The sequence below is a fragment of the Musa acuminata genome, chromosome BXJ1-10 (assembly GCF_036884655.1).
Source record: "Musa acuminata AAA Group cultivar baxijiao chromosome BXJ1-10, Cavendish_Baxijiao_AAA, whole genome shotgun sequence".
NCBI lineage: Eukaryota > Viridiplantae > Streptophyta > Magnoliopsida > Zingiberales > Musaceae > Musa > Musa acuminata.
The window spans coordinates 15,491,944-15,512,731 of NC_088336.1; the positions used below are offsets into that span (position 1 = coordinate 15,491,944).

Consider the following 20,788-nt stretch of genomic DNA (forward strand, 5'->3'; position numbering starts at 1 on the left):
CAGATGTTGTCAATGGACTAAAAACAAAAAGTGTTATTCACTCACATATTGGTTTATAAAGGTGGTATTTACTCGATTCAAAATTCTATAGAACACTAAAGGAACCCTTTAAAATATTAAAAAAATATAACCTAATCATATCCCTAAAAGATCAATTTAGCTCAAATAAATCTCCTTAACAAGTCACTCATAGTTTTATGTATCAATCTTAGATTAAAGTGATTCTAGAGGCCTTAGAACTATAAAAGATTCATACAAAATATATCCAAAAATTATAAATTAATTTGAAGTAGATTACTCAAAGTAGCTAAAAAGATTAATCTATAATTTTTAAAACAGAAATTCCAAAGTATAACAAGGAAAAGAATTAAGTTTTTTAACTTCACCTTTCTTAGAGTTAGGGTTTCTTAATCTTAATGAGAAAAGTTAAGAGAATAACTGAAAAAGAAGAGAAAGAAACATGGGTTATTAGGTTGGTATAGAGGATGAGGTCAAAATAAAGTAAAGGTGCGTAATAGGTTACCTTGAGATCTAGGGTCTAATTCCATTGGACCTTATTTCAAGGTTTTTTTTTCTTTTTATTAATATAATTATAATATTTTGATAATTTTAATTGAGTCTAATTTGACCTAACAAAGATAATATTTTTGATCTTAACTCATCCCTCGATCTCATTTATATATCTCAACATTATTATCTAAACTCATCTCTCAAACCCTCATTTATTTATATTTTAATTTATTTTTTTATTATTTCATCTATGCCTAAGTTGTTTATTATCCTCCACATGTATGTTTAAAACTTAAACTTTTTTTTATTTTAATCATGTTCAAATTCATTCAACAATTCAATCACTACTTCAATCCATATATATATATATATATATATATATATATATATATATATATATATATATATATATATATATATATATATATATATATATATATATATATATATATATATGTTTATTATCACAACTTAATCAAAGGATCATACTTTTTTTATTATAAAATATATTTAAATTAAATATTGATTGTTAGACATGCTAAACCAATATTTCATAAAATACCGAGGATAATATTTTTGGAAGACATATATTACAATTTTAAAAGTAAAAAATATGAATATATTATTTATCATATTTATGAAATATAAACATCACAAATCATATCACTAACTGATATACATATTATTTATACATATGAAAATAAACATATTATTTATGAAAATAATATATACATATTATTTATGTTTATATTATTTATATTTTTATTAAAATATTAGTTATAATTTAATGTGCTTGAGATTCGAACATTATAATTATTGTCGAGATATATTTCATATTAATGACGAAGGATTATAACATTGTGCTGCATCATAAAAATATAGGAAAATTTTCATATGAAAGAGATGAAATCAATTCGTCGGGTTCAAGAAGAATCAAGCTTGGTTTGGATCACATTTGAGAGCGAGCTGGATGTTCGGGTTAGGATTGGGTTTGATTTGGGTCGGGTTGGACATGTCCTCCACCCTGGTTCACTAACAAGCACCGTCGGCAGGGATAAATTTGTCATTATATATATTTGAAGCTTTGTGGCATACATATTATGCACGAGATTCTGGCGTTCTCTCGGCGCCAAACACGAAACACCGAAACGCCTCTCTACCTTTCGACCTCTTGTTCTCTTCGGTCATCGTAACCAACCAGCACCGACAGCTGTCACGACTTCAATGTCTGTGTCGTCTGTACCGTGTTTTCCATCCTTTACACGCTTTCGATTGCCTCCGCTGTGCTCTCACCCAGGTGCTCGGTCGACGCGTATATCCTACCTCCTCGTCGCCGCCTTCTCCTAACTTCCCCCTTCTTCCGCCCTCTTTCCCCTTGGTTTAATCTTCCATCCCTCTCCCGATTATTGCAGCGATCGGCACATCGATCTTTCGTCGCGGGCAGGGACGAGCGTGGGAAGGGCGTTCTCCCTTTTGATCGACATTATTGGAGCCGAGAAGTTGGAGGCGGAGGAGCGGTGGCTTGACACCGAGGAGGTCAAGAGGTAGAGATAAGAGATGGGGCGGCTGTTTCTGATTAGTCTGGAGGGCAAGATCTACAGCTGTAAGCACTGCCAGGCTCATCTCGCCGTCTCCGATGACATCGTCTCCAAGGTTCGTCAAAATCTTCCATCCCACGCCACGACCAAGGCGTTTTTTCTTGGTTCATTGCGATTTCTGAGGGAAACTTCGTTCCTGTTCGTTCTCTGCTTGTTCGAAAACTACCTGCTTTTGATCTTGGTATCAAGTTTTCTATAACGGGCCACAAAAATCTTCCATCGTACTTCCTATTAATGGTTCACAGTTCTTCAAGAAGTTTTCATAGTTGAGGAGAATGAGAAGGATAGGATCGAAAAGGACTCAACTCAGGATGTCCAAAAGTAAATTACCTACATTGTCTGAGAGAGAAAGTATTTCCATGGCTTATTTGGTCTTTTGAGCATGAGACTTCCAATTCTTACTGATCGAACATCGCTCAATGGAGAATCAACCACACTTTTATTTTTCTTTCTTTCTTTGCTCAATGGAGAATCATCCAAACATGAGGACCGTAAATAGCTGGAACTTATGACTTTGTTGGTATGTCGATTCAATGAGACTAATGAGTTGTAACTAGAATAAGATACAATTAACGAATGACCATAATATTAGATTACTTGTTAGGGTTTTCAATCGACATATGACCTTGTAAAACGGATGAGTGCAATGAGAAAGTTGGCCATCTTGGAAGAGTGGGAATTCCTCCCCCATCCATGTGTTTTCAGTCTGCGGAAGTTGATTGAAATTTCTTGTTTAATTACCAGATCATTGCATATGTTCCATAAATTAACTAATCATGTCAAGAAAGAAAGAGCACCAGTGGCTCACTGGTAATTGCTAAGCATCATCCAGTTGAACCAGCATCACTATTTACTACCCAACCATCTACCACAGCCAAGTTCTAAATCTGTATGTTATCTTGATTGCATACTTATACAGATAAGGGTGTCCAGTCTTGAGTAAGATGGCTTTTATATTTGTTTGATAGTTTGACTGATTACCATGTGATCAATAGTTTGCTTATAGGTTGACGAAGGATCAAGTTCATTGTAGGATTTACTTCTTTAAATGTATTTTATATTTTCAACATTTTAGTGTTATCTTTAGCAGATGGATCTTTATATCCTTGTGATTCCTCATCAGCTAAGGCCATTTAAGCATTCCTTCTTTGGTAGCATGCATCAATCTTCTGTTACAGACAGAGGTTATAAGATTTTTAGCATTGCTTTAATAAGTGAGTTGCACACAGCCATCTGAACACTAACCTACAGATTAGCAGTGAATGAGTGGCCTGTGGTGGCTAAACGTGGCAGAGGCATTGAGCAAGGTGTAGAAAGAACCATCATTGTTTAGAGAGTGCATGAGGGAGAGTTGGACAAGAGGGGGGGAGGAAATATCGGAATGGTTGTGGTGGATCTTTGGGCGGAATTGTATTGGTACGATGAATCAAAGGTATTTACAGAACAGTTTACTTCAAAAACTATTTTGTTGCTCTTGTTTTTCTATTTCTATGTTGAACTGGATTCAGTTGACTACATATTTCCAGAAGATTGGTTGAGTATTGTATTCAAGTTGTCATTTTCTCCAAAATTGTGTTTTTATCTCTTGATATCATCCTGTAGGTCATCAATTGCTTCTCTGCTGCTATTAGATTCAAGTAAACCTGAGATATTTACCTTGAAATTGTTAAATGAAAAAGGAAAGAATACATGAGTTTCTACAAATTTATTTCTTCACCTTTCCTCTGAGTTCATAGCTTTCTTTGATAGAGTGATACTATCTAGCACACAACAAGTTATTTGCCTTTTTTATGACTATTTTTCTCTATTTTTACATACAGGCCTTCCATTGCAAGCACGGGAGGGCTTATCTCTTCAATAAGGCGTAAGTGGCGTTGGCTATTTTTGGCATTGCTCAAGTTTCCGATTTGTATTATTAAATCATATTTGTGCTCTGGTGAAATTCAAATACTTCTGATATTTTTTGGTTTGATCCATTCGTTCTGTTTCTTTTTCATTTGCTTTCTTCTTTATGGTTTGTGCAATAGGATTTAGTCAACACTGTTATGGACCAAACTACATATCACATCACATGTCTTTTGTATAGTAACAAGTACCCTTTTATGTAAATACTTTTTATTGAATAGTGAATACTTTCTTTTTCTTTTGAAAAGAGATGGTTGGATTGAAAAAAAAAAAGAGGAAGTATAGCTGGGTTGTCAGTTATTTTTAACAGGTGGCTTCATGTCTCAGGCATCTTATCAAATATACTTCTTATGATTAATACTTTTATACATAGTGGGACTTGTGACATTTGATCAATAAGTGACAAGTTCAATTTCACAGGATTTATTTTTATGGTTGGTGAGGACTGTTACGAATACTTTATTCAATGGTCATCCCATTCTTCTTAAGGCTACTTAGGATAGGTGACCTTGGACTTCTTGGAAAAATTATTTCATAATCTTGAAGTAGCATTATGCTATTTGGTGAAGGGCATAGATTGAAGTTGTATATATTTCAAATTGATTGAGTGCTTGGGATTAAATTAGTAGGTCTTAGTAAATATGATCTTCATGAGGATTTTTTAAAACTTTTCACAACATATCTTTTGTTAACTTGGTCATATGGATTCATCTAATGAACTATTGGAACTAGCCAAAGAGAAGGTTTTTTAAAGCAAGGGAAACTCTCTTCTTATTCAAACATGATTGTGCTTTTGAAGATTGGAAAATCTTGTTGAACTTAGCCCTCGATGAACAATTATCATTTCAAGATTAGAGAATTTCGGATCTGTAGATAAGTAGCTCGTATGAGTGAGGTGCACTGAGAGACCTTTGATATGACAAAAGATATTGTGAAAGATAACAGGGTTGTGTTTGTATATTATGGGTAAGACCATAAAATGTGATTGCAATTTACTTTGCCTTATGTTAGATGGACATGCTAAAATTTTCATTGTCATTGTCACTCTTATTTAAATGTATGAAGCTCAAATTGAAACACATGTTGAATGTTCATGCTCTAAATAGTGTCCTGCCATGTAGTGTTTGTTTGAAATGATAATTTTGGGATATTTATTTTAATGATGATAATTTTTCTCGATCCTTTGTCTACTTCTAAATACTACAGTTTACCATGTTAGAGTGCGGACACGATGGCCTGTTCTTTTTTGGGTTTGAGTATATCTAGCTGTATGCATGGATATCTGATGATGCAATTGTATTTCATAATTGTTCCTTGAGGTATTTTAAAAGTCTGGCACACTTTCTAGTCGTTTAGACAAGATATGGATCTTCTGACCAGCTTCCAAGAGAGTCATTTAATGGAGGAGGCCAAATCATGTGAAAAGTGAGCTGTATGTGAATTGTGAAATTTGACATAATTATGTTTTGCTTAATTGGTTAAACAAACTTGCTAAGTAGTGGGCCATATTAGAGATTAGTTAATGTAATTATAAGATAGTGCCATGCATATTATAGTAAGATGTTTCTCCTCTCAGAAGAAAATGTTGCACCTCTAAAATCCAAAGTTTGAGTATGGTCAAAGTGGTATTATGTATGTATGGGAATAGGATATAGAAACTGATGAAAGGACTAAAGGAAACAGTAATCACTTAACTTTGTTGTCCTGTATACTTGGCTCTAGGAGCCTGGCATGACTTGCCGATACACTTGATGTATATGAGCAACTCTCTGATTTTTCTAAAGTGGATGGGGAGTAATTTGCCACTTCATGTTCCTATTTGTATGTTTATATACTCAATTTATATAGCAATAGGTCAAACTTATTAAATATACTGGAGATGTTGCTTGATTTTGTCTATAGACATAGCTAAAATGGTTGTCATTTTCGAGAAATATGAACTGATGACGGGACCCATCATTTTTTCAACTATAGCAGGTTAGAGATCAGGTCAAAGAGTTGGCACTATTGAACTTGGTCATCTCAAATCTATTGATAATATCTTTGTTGATTTTGGAGCTGGTATGATATTGATCTTCTGCATTCTATATTCCCTGCTGGATAGTTTGGGTTTATATACACACACCCTTCAGACTTATCAAGGGTTCTTCTAGTTAACATATGCAGAATCTGGCAGAACTAATTACTTTAAGGAGAGGAATTAGGCCAATAATGATTCAGCAGGGACATGAACACTTTACAATGACTACTGGGACATGCTAAGTGCCTAAGTGTAGTTTCTTTGAGGGATTAAGTTAAGAGTGTCTTGGTATTAAGCTTCAGGAGGTTTATTTTCTTCAAGGTCAAGCCAAAACCATTAAGGGGATCTTGCTAATCTATGTGAGTTCCTTATTCTAGTATGTTCATTGGTTCCCAAGATGTGTCTCGAGGGAAGGATTTTCTTAATGTTTACAAGAATAAGCAAATTAACAAAAAGGTCGAGATAATATTGGTTGCCAATTGAATGAAAATGTTGGTGCATGAATTATAGAGATTGATAGACTGATCATTCTTACCTGTCAATGGTGCTGTTTGGTTTTAAATATTGAATATTCAGAACCATTGCTATTAGTAGTATGTTATATTTTTCTTTTCATTATCATAGTTCTGAACTTCATTAAGTGCACAAAAATTTTGAATTTTGTAGGGGTACCGGAAGTAACTAGGTGCAGTACAAAAAGAATAGGATCTTTATTAAACCCATTTCGATCTCCTTGTTACATAATATGCTCCTTTTGCTTTAAGTCTATTGATGACTGTAATTTAAGCATTCGGCGACCACACTGTCAAGGTCAAATTAATATAAAAGAAGAGAGCCTGTGCTGCATTCATCTGATCATTGAATGCTACCAACTCAATTTTACTTTCACCAATATGGTGATACCTTATTCTCACTAAATTTCATGGGTTGCATCATAAAGCCAGGTGCATATGAATGAGATCTGCTTTGAGAACACAGTGACCAATAGTCATATGAGATTAAAGATAACCCAAAATGTTGGTGCGTTTGATGCACATTTTTGCCTTTGTGCATGTATATTCTTCAAAGATTGAACCATTTCATGCACCTTGTATGCTGAACCAGTTGTTCCAGCTCGTCTAAGTTCTATTATGTCACAGAAATGCCAAAGGCGCATGTTATCTTTAGCTTGCTGTAAGAACATTGAGTAACATTTCTAGCTATTTCATGTTATAATATGATAGATTTGTGGTATTCGGTGGGACGGTCATATACCATGTGTCCAATTATCAACTAATCAAAGGCCATTTATTCTTTCATTTCTTGACAGGGTGAACGTGACGGTTGGAATTAAAGAGGAGCGGTTGATGATTACAGGGATGCACACTGTTTCTGATATTTTCTGTGTTGGTTGTGGGTCTATAGTTGGATGGAAATACGTAAGGCTAATTTCAATTTCCCTTTTGGCTTAATCTTTCTGTATTTATGACTGCTACTGTTGATCCAATACTTGATCATTTCAGGATGCTGCTCATGAAAAGGCCCAGAAGTACAAAGAAGGGAAAATTGTTCTGGAGAGGTGATGTTAAGATGATTTATATTCTTTTAATTTTCTCAACTTAGTAAATGAAAACATGGAACGGTAACTAATACCACAGAAGAATGACAATATCAAGTTGCTTCCACGGTTAAGCTGGAGGGTTATGTTCTCGCTGAAATATGCAACTGACTAATTTCAGCTCTTACCCTGGAGCAGGTTTAAATTGACAGGGCCTGATGGAAGTCGATACTGGGTAACTCATGATGCACATATGGGTGGCAGTGATGCTGATGATGCATGATTATTTCTGAACCCCAAGCAAAGCACTAAATCATCTGATTGTAAATTCTTCCCTGCTTCAGACATTCATGTGAATTCTAGCAATTGCTTGCTGTCTGCATCTTCCCGGCAGCTGAACTAAATACCAAGCAATATAGTTCTCATGCTTCTTTGCCTGCAATGATCTTTTACTGAACTATTTATCTCGAGATAGTTCCCAACTTACTTGCTTTTTGAATATTATGGTCACCTTCCTCAATGTCACTCATGAAATGTTTGGGAAAGGACTGGATAAGCAGCATTCGAACTTTTCTGTCATTAATGCATAATGTCCTAATTATTTGAGAGCTATAAGCTACACTAACAAAGGGTAAAATTGATGATAATATTATTAATCAAATGCAACTGAATCTTCTTGTATTGTTTTTTGCACATCTCTCTCGGGTCTTCCTTCATCTTTTATCACAGTATTAGTTTAATTATCTTGTTTGAAATATCATCTACATGTCTACTTTGTTTACTGTTAGCAAGTTGGGGCTTATTCTTTTTGGGCAATACTATGGTGTATGGTGTACCGGTCGGTGCATACTAAGACTCGATGCACAGGTCGAGTTTCGTAATTTTTTTAGAAAAAAATTAAAATGGAAAAGAAATATCTAATGTGGTGCGCATAATACAATGTCCGTAATGTCCGGTGTTACAAACCTTGGTATCGATAATGAAAGCGTCACATGAAGCAGAATTTATGAGCATGTAGTAATGCTATATTTCAACGGGAAAACTAAACTTAAAAGGAATAAAGAAAGATCAAATTATGAGTATAATCCAACCTCATCTTTTAAATCCCAAACCAATCATTAAGTGTTTCTCATCTCTCTCTAATGCACCCAACTGGAACCATTCAGGAAGCGTGAAACTTGCTCCCGTCGCGGCACAACTTTTATTTTCTACCCGCTGGACTACCTGCCGTATGATTGGTGGAACACTGCTGGGCCCAGGATGGGTCCACCGTTTCCCCGACTAGCAACGCCAGTGGGGAACGTTCGAACGAGTACCAATGGTACTTTCGTTTAGGGTCTTAGAAAGAATTACTTGCAATCGTCTGCATCGATCCCAATCTGCCTCGTTACCACTGCGAACCGACTCTCCTTAATTCCACCCATTCGCCGAGTTACATCAGTCTGATATTCGTCATATGCTTTCTCAATAGATTGCTGCAGATAAATAATAATATTTGCAGAAATTTTCTCTATAAAAGGAGGACAACATCTCCATCAGTCGCCGGACGACTGCGGACGTCGTTGTTCTCCAGCCAAATAACCACACGAACTTGCAGCGTCTGCAAGGCAGGGAAGGGCGTGCTCTCCTTTTTTTCCCCTGTTTACTTCTTTCAGTCATTTCTTCATACATCTGGTGGGGGAAACCCTCGCCCGTCATCGATCTCGACGCGATGGGACGTCGGGTAGGGATCAGCTGCAAGGTGTATCACGGAGATATGTTTCTCGGAGAAGCCGAGGCGTTTCCGATCACCAATAATAACAGCAGCAGCAAGGGCCAAGGCTTGCCCTTCCCCAACAGCAGCGAGATACGCATCGATCACCTCGCCCCTCCCAGCGAGCGGTGCCCTCCCCTCTCCGTCCTCCAAACCATCTCCCCTTTCGCCGTCCGCTGCAAAGTCCAAGCCAAGTCCCTCTCCGAACTTTCCCTTCTCCACCGCCTCTACCTATCCTGCTTCCAAGAACGCAAGGTTCCTTCTTCTTCCCTTTCCTTTTACCTTTTTCGACCATACTTTTGATTTTGCCCGCAAGAATCCCACTGTGCCCCTTTGGTTTTCTTTTGCAGAGTGCGGTGGTGGTCATCGGGAACGAAGAGCTGCATCTGGTGGCAATGCCGAGCAAGGTGGAGAAGGTCTCGTGCTTCTGGTGCTGTTCGGTTCAGACTGGGCGCTATACTTCTTGTTTGGGCATGCTCAACCTCCGGTGCCTTGCAATTGTATTTGATCTTGATGAGACGCTCATCGTTGCCAACACCATGAAGTCATTTGAAGACCGAATCGAGGCCCTTTCACGAAGGATTGATGGGGAGAATGATCCGATTAGGGTTTCTGGAATGTCTGCTGAATTGAAGCGCTATATCGAGGATAAAGATCTCTTGAAGCAGTACATAGAGATGGATACTGTTTCTGAAGGTGGGAGGTCGATTAGTGCTCAGAACGAGGAAGTTCCGCCTGTACCTGGTATTCAGGAGAAAATCGTTCGGCCTATCATACGGTTGCTAGAAAGGAACATCGTCTTGACTCGCATTAATCCCGAGGTTTACTTCTGTGCATTTACTGAATCTCTCATATGGGTTAATGCTGTTAGAACATGAATCTGTAATTTTACTATATAGTTAAAGAATCTTGATTTTCCCACTAGCTTGGCCAGATGAAATATTCGGCAGTGATATTTGTGCTTCCTCCTCTATGTTTCTTAAATTCTGGAAAAGCAAATATTATTTTGTGTTGTATCCTGAAATTTCCCTGGTTCTGATCTGCGTTACTTTGAATCATAGAATTAAATCATCAATGGTCTCACAGGAATGCTTTGATCATTGTGCTGATGCAATATTGCTATAGGTTCTTCATGAATAGGGTCCATTGAAGAAATTTTGCATTTTTGTGCCATAAAAAATACCTACCTCGTTAAGACTGTATACTTGACATTCTTGCTTAATTAGAGAGGTACAATGTTTTAAATACTGCCAGTACATTGGTACACAGTCCATTAGATTTTTTTAAGTGGTACTGGACTCATATTTAAAACCTTGGTGAAGTATGAATCTCGAGTCACAATAAGTTCAAAGCCTTTGATGATGGCTGGACATAGGATGTAATTCTTCTTGTCCCTGATTCTATTTGTTTCACCTTACTGGAGGAAGTTGTTAATACTTCTGAATGTTACCCTGATCTCTTTATGCTTTTGTAGGAAATTATATATTCATTTCACTATTAAGAACTGGTTAAATGCTTTCTTCTACAGAACCGTGATACTAGTGTTATTGTAAGGCTAAGGCCTGCATGGGAGGACCTAAGGAGCTACTTAACTGCCAAAGGACGCAGAAGGTTTGAAGTTTATGTTTGTACAATGGCTGAAAGAGATTATGCTTTGGAAATGTGGAGGCTTCTTGACCCGGATGCCCATTTGATCAGCTCAAAGCAACTTGTGGATCGTGTAGTATGCGTAAAATCAGGCAAGAATTTCCATGTGGATTAAATTCTGTTTGGTATTTAGTTCTTATGTTAAAAGATAATATACTGAGTCATATTCGTAATTCTTGGATGCCACTATTATATTTGTTCGATCTTGTACTTAACAGCTTGCTGTGTGTGCTTTTTCTAATGGATGTTTGCAGTGTTTTTATCAGTGTTGGAGATTCTTTGACAAGTACTCATCATGCATGTTCTAAATTTCATGGTGTAGTTTTGCTTGTGTTAAGAATTGGGCATCTGATTTTTTAAATATGGATGTTGTATCGTGGATCCTAAATTTATAATCAAATAATGTACTAATATCAATTGTAATTATTGTGTCTTGGGCTTGTGATTCTTCACTTGGACAGTATTGTCCTTATGATAGATTGAATTTGTCATGTAGTTGATCAACTTCATCTCTTAGACATGCTTTTGTACAGTTTGACAGTCATTTTTATTTGGTCATAATAAAGAATGTGTTTTGTTACTATTAGTGATTTAAATAGGTGCTCGGGTGTTCGCCTAGGTGCTCAGGCGAGGTGAGGCTCGAGCGCCTTGTGGGTGGACCATGCGGCATGCTTCAATGAGGCGTCGTTTGGGCGCTCACTCGAACCTAGGCGTTGGGTGTCTCGGGCGAGTGCTCGATTCAAATAAGGGAACCGAACCAGACTTTTAAGTCTGGTTTAGTTCAACGGTGGTTAGTTGGTTCGATTGAACCAACTAACTAGTTTCTTACCCTCAAAAGCCACTCTTCATGCCCGCGCGACCCTGAGCCAACCCTAGTGCTACTTCTACCTCCACCGCCAACGGTTTTTGCTGCTGCCTCCACCGTAGACGCAGCGGACCGAGCCTTCCTCTAACACCGACGGATGGGTCCAACGGTCTAGCAAGTGCTCGTAGCTTCCTTCTGTCATCACTTTGTGTGCAATTCCTTCCATTGTCGAGGGAGAAGACCACAAGTTCCTCCGCCACCAACGGACGCCCTTTAGAGCTTCCACTGGTGTTGTTGTTCGCAGCGCTGCCGCGGCTATCGTAAACTAATCTTCCATCGCTGTTGCTACCAGCTTCTCTCTGCTGCCTTCTCACCGCTGCTGCTGTTACTTTTCACTGTTGGCGACCCTTTTATCCCCATATGTTATTGTTAATAGTTCTTTTCTCCCCTTTTATATACTGTTAACAGTAAGTAATATATTATTAACAATTGATTTTTAATTTAATATCATATTTTTATTTAAATAATTATATTTATTAATTATATTATATATTTTTTATATTTTAATATTTCAGAGTGCCTCACTTCGCTTGGACGAGCACCTAGCGTCTCGGACATTTTGAGATCTTGGCGCCTAGTGCTTTTTAAATCATTGGTTACTATTTTGTGTTATATTTTGTAAATTACGCCAATTATTGAACTTTCGAGCAAATTTAATTGGATTCGCAGACTTATATCTTCAATTGATTCCATGAACTTTAATGAATGTTTCAATCAAGTCCTACCTTCATGGAAAGTTGACTTGATTGCACAATACAACTTGAATTATCTATTTGACATAAATGTTTGTGAAAACTGTTGTCTGGTTCCCAATATGATTAGAAAAATTAAAGTTTGAGCAAATCAATTTGACTTGACTTGCCAACTGATATGGGTGATTGGAAAGCTTTTTACGGTGGCAAGCCAAGTCCTGTTTTGCAACCTTGTCAGCTATGCTTATGTATTGAAGCTAATAGTAAGACTTGATTGAAGCATTAACGAAAACGTAGGGAGCCAATTGGGAAATTTTAAAGTTTAGGGATCTAATTAATTTTTTTTTACAAAGTTCATGAAACGACAGCATGTGATTTACCCTTGAGTATGAAATTTGGCACCCACCACAAATATTTAACACTTGTAGCAATTAGCAGTTTACATGCAATATGAGTTTCTTATTCTTAATATTGTTGTTTCATATCCTTCATTGTCTTTGTACTTGCTAGGCTTGAAGAAATCGTTGCAGCATGTTTTCCAGGATAGTGTTTGCCATCCAAGAATGGCTATGGTAATTGATGACAGGTTGCAGGTTTGGGATGACAAGGATCAGCCTCGAGTTCATGTTGTCCCTCCATTTACTCCATATTATGCTCCTCAAGCAGAGGTTCTTGCTTATATCTAGGTCATTTGTTAAACACAATGCTACTTGCAGTGAAGGTCCATATTAACCTTAAAATACTCTCTGTAGATGGCCAACGCTGTTCCTGTACTATGTGTCGCAAGAAATGTTGCGTGCAATGTCCGTGGTGGTTTTTTCAAGTAATTAAAGATGATCAATTTTCTGTTGTTCTTCCATGTCTTTAGCATGAGATGTTGGACATATAATTTACTTGATATTATTAATATTAAGTTTCTGCCATCAATTTTCCTGTTTTTGACAGAGAATTCGATGAGAATCTACTGCAGAAAATATATGAAGTGAATTATGAAAATGAAATAGTTGATTTACCTAGTGCTCCTGATGTTAGCAACTATTTAATCTCAGAGGTATATTCTTTCTATATATCTTGTAAGATTTAGTTTGTATTTCCAATACTCAGAAAGTGTGTTTTCTCAGGATGTTAACAGTGCACAAAACAACAATAGAGAAGGTCCTGTAGTAGAGGGAATGACTGGTTCTGAAGCAGAACATCGAATGAATCGGCCGGTATCTTTCTTTGTCTTTGAAGTTCTTTGCTCCAATTGTACGTTACTAAATCTAAAGTTGAAAAGTAGTTGACACATTTGGTGTTTGAGTGATTAAGACCAAATCATGCTTTTCAGTTATTATTTTGCCACTTCTGTGATATGCAATTTCATAAGCTTCACTTTTGTGCATAAGTGCAATATTGGTCAAACAATATAAGTGCAATACGTTCTTAGTTATTCATGCAGTCCTGGGCTTCAATGTGATTTTAGCTTAGAATTTGTTTCTACATGCATAGTTGAGCCTGATTCGTGTATTTACATGTGTTTGCCTTTTCATTCACTCGTACGCTTACATGTCTCTTTGCATGCAAGTAGATTTGCATGCTACAGTATGTCTATGATGTGGTAACCTTCTTGATAAAGTTTTCTAATCTAATGCTCCTTTTTGTTCCTTGATGATATATATTGCATGAGATCTCCTCTTTTCTTGCTTTTTAAAAAAAATTATTCAGTTACATGTTCTATAATTGATTTGCATGGCTATAATTGATTTGGTAGCCATGCATGCCACAGTAGTTTTCTTCTCTCATGTAGCTATTGTAAATAAAAAATGACCTTTTATGACAATAATTTGTGGTCATTTCTATATGATTGTAGTTGCTCCTAAATTATCTATATTTTTAGCATTTTGGTTGACAAAGAACATCCTGTTTCTGATGGTTCAGGCCTTACAACAAATAATAGACTAGGTCTGCAACCCATGACAGACTTTTAAAAGTTAGTTTGATCTAAAGGGCATATAACATGTTTTAAGTTGGAAGATAGAAGTTCCAATCTGTAGTAGGTGCTCGTGGGTATGATGTGTTTGCTTGTTATTTCATTGCTATTATGCAGAAAATTCAAGGTCAAAATTTTCTTATCTCTAGGTAAATATCAGTGATGAACGACAAACAAAACCTCAAACACTGTCAAACCGTTCCTCCCCAGGTAATTTCTCTAAAATGTAGATGTAGATTTCATTTGTTGGTTTGTCTTGTAATTATTTCCTATCAAAATTTCACCGTATCTTTTGTTAACCTCTCATGAAAAGAAGAACAAGGTCATCATTTCCAAAAAAATTCTTTGATTGGGACAACCTCTATGATATTTTTGTTGTTCTCATACAATGTTGTCTATCCTTATACAAAATATTCCTTGACATAACCGATTCTGGTCTCTCTCCTAGCTTCAACTCAATATTTAAAGTTGCCTGAGAACTATAACCTATCCTTTCTGTTCATTTGGATGTTACTCATTTGTGCATTACCTTTTTGAAGCAAAACTTGTTCCTGCAATATATATCACAAGTTTGGTTTCATTATATATTAGATCATTGGGAATGCCTATGTGATCTAGGTAGTTGCAACTTGGTGAGTTAAACTGGGTTCTTCATTAACAGAACTGAGGTTTGTCAAAGGCAGGCAACTTTTAAGATGCAAGTGAATTCTTTTTGTTTGCTTTGAGAGTTTTTAATTTATCTGATTTTTCTTTTGTTTCCTGATTGAGTTGGCTGGCTTAAGGCATGTGGTAGAAATTATGACCCAATTCTAACCTTCTTCATGCTTTGACTGCCATGATAGTGATATGTTCTGTTCCTTTTTACCCGCTTTTGTTGATCCTTATCTCATGTGCCACTAAAAAGCTTCTCATCAATTAAGGAATACAGTAGGAATTCATTGGTATAAGTAATTTTACATAAGCTTTGGCATGCTTAAAGATGGCTCCCAATAGAATATAATTACCATCAAAACTATAAAACTATCTTAATTATTGCTCAATTTAATTTATAGTGCCTTCTGAAATGTGATGCATTCTTATGTTTTCCCTCACCTGATTTGCTTCTGACGAAGATGATGAGATGCTGGTAGATCAACCATTTGCAAGCAACAGAAATCTGTGTAATGAATCAGGACAATCAAATTTACTTGCCCCATCCATGTTCATTTCTGTCTTGCAAGAAATAGGCAGGAGATGTGACTCTAAGGTACCTATTTGTGCTATCTGAGCTTAAGAAAATTTTGGTATATTTTCTAATTATTTTTCTTTTTTGTGCACTGGACAGGTGGACTTCAGGTTTGTTAATGGAAGCAATAAGGACTTGCAGTATTCTGTTGAAGTGAGTTTAATTTTTATCCAATTTGGAAGCTGGTTGACCTGGATTATTGGACTTTGTCATTTCTGTTCAAATTCTGTTTGCTAAATATCAAACTTCTCTACTTCTATTTGTCCTCTCACTTTCCCAAGGATAGTGAGATACTAATACCATTATTTTTTTCTTTAAAAGTCCGCTTCTTTCTCTTTAGCTTCTGTTAAGTAGACTAATTAGAGCATTATAAATGTTTTATTTTAAGTATTCACCTGGCTTTTAGTTGGCTGTAATTTTGTGTAGCTTGAAGCCATACGAGAATGCCCTTCTGCTTCTTTTGGTCTTAAAGCTGATAATGAATGCCTTTTTTCTTAATTAATTTTTACTGGTCTATGTTCATCAAGCACAGACACCATACTTTATGTTTATAGAAATCTAACATTTACCATGCAGGTTTTATTTAGTAGTGAGAAGATTGGTATTGGTATGGGAAGGACAATGAAAGAGGCTCAGTCACAAGCTGCTGAGAATGCTCTACGTAATCTGGCAAGTAAGAGCCACTTCTAATGTATATGAAACTATGCATATTTAAAAAATTCAGTCTATTGCAATTATCAATGTTCGCATAATTTATTTGTGCTGATTTTCTCTACTCCTTGGAAGAGAATAAGAGAAGATACTAATTATAACCTGTTTTCTACTCTCAAAAATGACAATATAGTTTTCCCTATCTATATCTTCATGCTGCTTCATCCTCAGTTTTCTTCTTCACCTTTTCCAATTTAATATCCCTCTACTTGAATTGGTCCACCAAATAAGTATGGTTTCGTATAATTTAATATTTTGTTGGTCAGTTTCCTGTATTTTTCTGAACTTCATCTATTTTCTTTGTCATTTTGGTTGTTCAGAGATGAGGTTGAAAAGCCTTGCATATCTTCATTTTGTGTGAATAATAAATTTACACTTGATTGAAGCCTGGCATGCCTTATCCCTCAAGTCAAACCATTTTGATGAGATTATATTTTGTTATTTGGAAATTACTGTATCAGCTGAGGCTTTCACCTCAACTTGCAACTGAATATCTATCCCCACTATATTGTGTTTGCCGAATCAGCTGATGGAAATCAGTATATCTGTTGACAACATTCGTTTACTACTATTTTTTACTGTATCCTTTGAAAAAGCATGCAGCAAGTTGTGAGTTGACAAAAATTTTGAAGTGTTTGTCCCATCACAGATTATCTGTGCTTCCATCATTTTTTTATTTGTGTAAACGTAGGAGATTATTTTGAAAGATGCCTCCATAACGTATTACCTGTGCTTCATCATTTTTTGTTTACTTGTGTAAATGTAGGAGATTATGTATCATTTATTGCACCTGTCGCCAGTGGTGTGGATACAGAAATCACTAAGCATCCCTGTGGGAATGAGAATGGATTCTTAAAGGAGAATTACAGCTCTCAGGATGAGTCAGCTAAAAAAGAAGACTTACCTGTTGCCAGTACATCAGAAAATTCAAAATGAGGCATTTCAGTCAGTTTTGCATTCAGATCCGGTAGCTTATGACTAAAATGTTCCACTGATCGGATGATGCAACTTCAGAAATTACTCTTTGCCTTTTGTACCCCAGCGTAGAGAATCAGGCGGTCAACACGAGGTGCAAGTCCTTATAGTATGTGGTTCTTACAGTTGATCCATTGGCCAACACTTGTCTCCTGCATTATGCTTGGTGCCTTAACATCATTATAGAGCAGGAGGGAAGTCATCGTTGTCTGAACATGCCGGGCCCAGTATCGCAGAGAGGTTATTTTTTCTTGATTAGTGAACCGGTCTACGGCTCTTTTGACTTGTGAGTATAGTCACATTTTGGTAGACCATCTGGCACAAGATATTCCTGTTAGTTCTAGCCAAACATTGATGGTTTATGTGGAGAGGCTATGCATTTCAACATGACAGGCATGCAAAAAACTCTTCAACATCAGATGCCATTCACTCACATCTGTCTGATCAGAGTTTTCACATCTCCACTGTAATTGTAAGCTTTTACCATGCTTCATTTTGGAGTGTTAAGATTTTGTACAAGATTTCAACATCCTGTAGACTGATGATGCTTCTCAGGTAGTAATTTAAAGGAGTTGCAAGCTTCTTCTTTGCAGATGGGCTCTGCTGAACAACATCATTGGTTTCTTCAAATTTGTGTCAGCAAGTGCTCCACCATTATACTTTCTGTGTTGTCCATAACGGAGCGGACTCAAATAGTTGAGACTTAAAAGGTTTTATTATTGTAGTATTTGATACAATCAGGTTAAGTTAGAAAAGTTACAAGAGGTTGTTGCACTGCATGGCATATCCTTATGGTATAAGAAACTCTTTTCTTCAATTGAGGATGCTCACAAATTAGAAACCAGAAACCTGTGAAGAGGTTCTCTCAAATGTGATTGGTGGGGAACATTATCAAATTAAAAACCAAAAACCCTTTCTAACAAAACAAAAATAAGGGCCATACACACAGAAAACAAAAAAGAAAAAAAAAAGAGTTGATTGGCATCCCCCTATTTTCAAATTACAACAAAAGAGTTTATTTTAGAATTAAAAAATTCATTGTCAAAATTTCATCCAATCAACCAAACTATCTTTAAGTGTTAAACTAAGTTAAATAAAATTATTGTAATCCAACTTTAGTTTGTTTGTATTCTTTACCCATTAGTTGGCAACCTTATTTATTGTACGTTCTAAAATATCACGGAATGTTTTATTTGAGAATTTTTAATTGATTTTGGATGGAAATTAAAAATGTTTTGACATATTTAAAATTAAGGATGATAAACCCTTATTTCTTTGCACGTAGCATTAAAGTAAGGTCTACGTTTGTTTTTTTTTTTTTTTCAAATCTTAAAATATTTGTATTTATTTATTATAAAATAAGGAAACATTACTTAATTACAATATCATTAATTATTAAAACAAAACACTGTATCTTCTTTCTTTTAAAATATTGTAACTGAACTCTAATTAGTTCAAGTCCTCATCAGCCTTAATTATTAAATTTATTATAAATTTTTAGATTTTGTGAAATGATTTATTTGAGAATTTCACTTGTTTTAAATAAAAATAGAAATGTCTTATTATATCTCAAAATAAAGGATGACAAGTCATAATTTTCTTCTCGCTTAGTCCTAAATTTAGGTCTATTTATTCAAAAATCTTATAATGTATATGTTTACTTTATTATCTAAGAATGATAGTAAAAGTAATATGAGACATCACTCGATTATAAAATTTTTGAATAGTTTTATGTTATTTGTTCGATGAACCAAACACTACAAATCTATTGAAGAATATTATTATAGGCAAGTCTTAATTAATTTAATTCCCTACTAATAATGACTATCAACTTTATTATGACGAATTGGTTTTGGTTAAAAACAATGAAGGTTTTGATATATTTATTTTAAACAAATGGTGATAAAAATTTTAATTTTTTCCTCACTTAGTTTCAAATTTAGATCTACATATTTTTAAAAAATATGTAATATTTATGACCATTTTTTGTGAAATAATGACTATAAAAAATAAAAATTATATAATGGTGATTTTTTTTAATAAATTTACATTACATGGTTACAATGTTTTAGGTTACCAATCAAAAAAATTATAACTGATTTGGTCCAACATTAAACCAATTCAACTAAATATTTTGTTCAACCCGAATTGAATTGGATCGGAAATCACCTTTTTTTTCCCGGGATAATAAAGGTACTTTTTGATGTTTTTTACAAGGGGAAGAACAGTCTTTGAAAAATATGAAAATAACCTATGTGGGATTCCAAACCTTTGGAATTCTAACATTCTCTCATGGCAAATATATATGACAAAAAAATTCTAATCACATCACAACTCATATTCTCATATCAAGAATATGTATGATACATAAATCATAGCGGTTATATATATTTTCTTTAAAAATATGAGCACTTTATTAGTCAATTACTTTATAAATGATTCTTAATCATTTTATTCATGATATTTTATTTATAAGAATTTAGAAATAATGTATTACATCAAAACTAAATGAACTAATTAATAATCCTCGTACAACGAACCTTTGCTCATTTGATCCACAATCGTCGGTTCATTGCTAACATAATGAATGATCTTAACAGAAATACTTTATATCAATATGCTTATTATGACTTTTAATCGATAACATAATGGCTGAGTGATCATAATAAATCATTATAAGTCAAGTAATTGAATCGATAACTTTCAATCATGAGATAAAGTTGCGCAACTATATTACCTATGTAGTAGCTTCATAGTAACTAAAAAATTTAGCTTCCATAGTGATGAAGCAACTATAATTTGCTTCTTGGTTCTTCAAGACATTGCACATCCAGCTAATAAAACAATACATCCAGAGATAGATAGACTTTCTAGTATCCACACATCTACTAAAAAAATCTGAATATAAATATCCAATCACCACTGATTAGAATGTCTATAACCTAACCTATAATCATTAGTTTCTTGCAAATACCTCATTCTTTCCAACAACACATATGACACATTTTTCATCTGTACCTTTTCTAAATTGATTCTAACTGAATTTATCTCCTTTTAAAATGGGCATTATCGAAGGAGATAATCTTACATTTTTAATTTTTTCAAATTTTTTTGATAAAAATCTTTTGAGATAATCATAATAATCTTTTAGATTCATCTCTATGAATCTCAAAATTTTGAAAAAGAAAGTGTTTTGTTTTATGGAGCACACCCAAATCATTAGTTAGTTGCAAGTAAGATGTCGGCAACATATACGATTAGAAAAATTATTTTTCTACCACTAATATTTTCATACAAATATTGATCTATAATGTTTTCAATAAAACAAAAAAAAACAATATTATGAAATTTAGTGTTCAATTATCGGAAAGCTCTGTATAT

General features: G+C 35.0%; 2 protein-coding genes across 5 annotated transcripts; both read left to right on the plus strand.

The window, feature by feature from the left end:
• Positions 1 to 1,834: 1,834 nt before the first annotated feature.
• LOC103999652 (protein yippee-like) lies at positions 1,835 to 8,012 on the plus strand. 4 transcript variants are annotated; one of them, XM_009421458.3, is made up of 6 exons: positions 2,022 to 2,163; positions 3,360 to 3,540; positions 3,929 to 3,972; positions 7,343 to 7,451; positions 7,536 to 7,591; positions 7,769 to 8,012. In XM_009421458.3, the coding sequence occupies exons 2-6, from the start codon at positions 3,490 to 3,492 to the stop codon at positions 7,851 to 7,853; spliced, it is 345 nt and encodes a 114-aa protein (XP_009419733.1). In that variant the 5' UTR covers positions 2,022 to 2,163; positions 3,360 to 3,489; the 3' UTR covers positions 7,854 to 8,012. The 4 variants fall into 4 exon arrangements, with proteins under 4 accessions (XP_009419732.1, XP_009419733.1, XP_018675524.1 ...); XM_018819979.2 differs by having other exon boundaries at positions 3,365 to 3,540; XM_009421459.3 differs by having other exon boundaries at positions 3,368 to 3,540.
• Positions 8,013 to 8,971: 959 nt separating this feature from the next.
• LOC103999653 (RNA polymerase II C-terminal domain phosphatase-like 2) lies at positions 8,972 to 17,999 on the plus strand. The gene is made up of 12 exons (XM_009421460.3): positions 8,972 to 9,578; positions 9,674 to 10,144; positions 10,852 to 11,062; positions 13,038 to 13,195; positions 13,280 to 13,350; positions 13,473 to 13,578; positions 13,649 to 13,738; positions 14,646 to 14,706; positions 15,609 to 15,742; positions 15,821 to 15,874; positions 16,298 to 16,394; positions 17,199 to 17,999. Exons 1-12 carry the CDS (start codon positions 9,282 to 9,284, stop codon positions 17,366 to 17,368), a joined length of 1,920 nt encoding a protein of 639 aa, XP_009419735.2. The 5' UTR covers positions 8,972 to 9,281; the 3' UTR covers positions 17,369 to 17,999.
• The last annotated feature ends 2,789 nt before the right edge of the window (positions 18,000 to 20,788 follow it).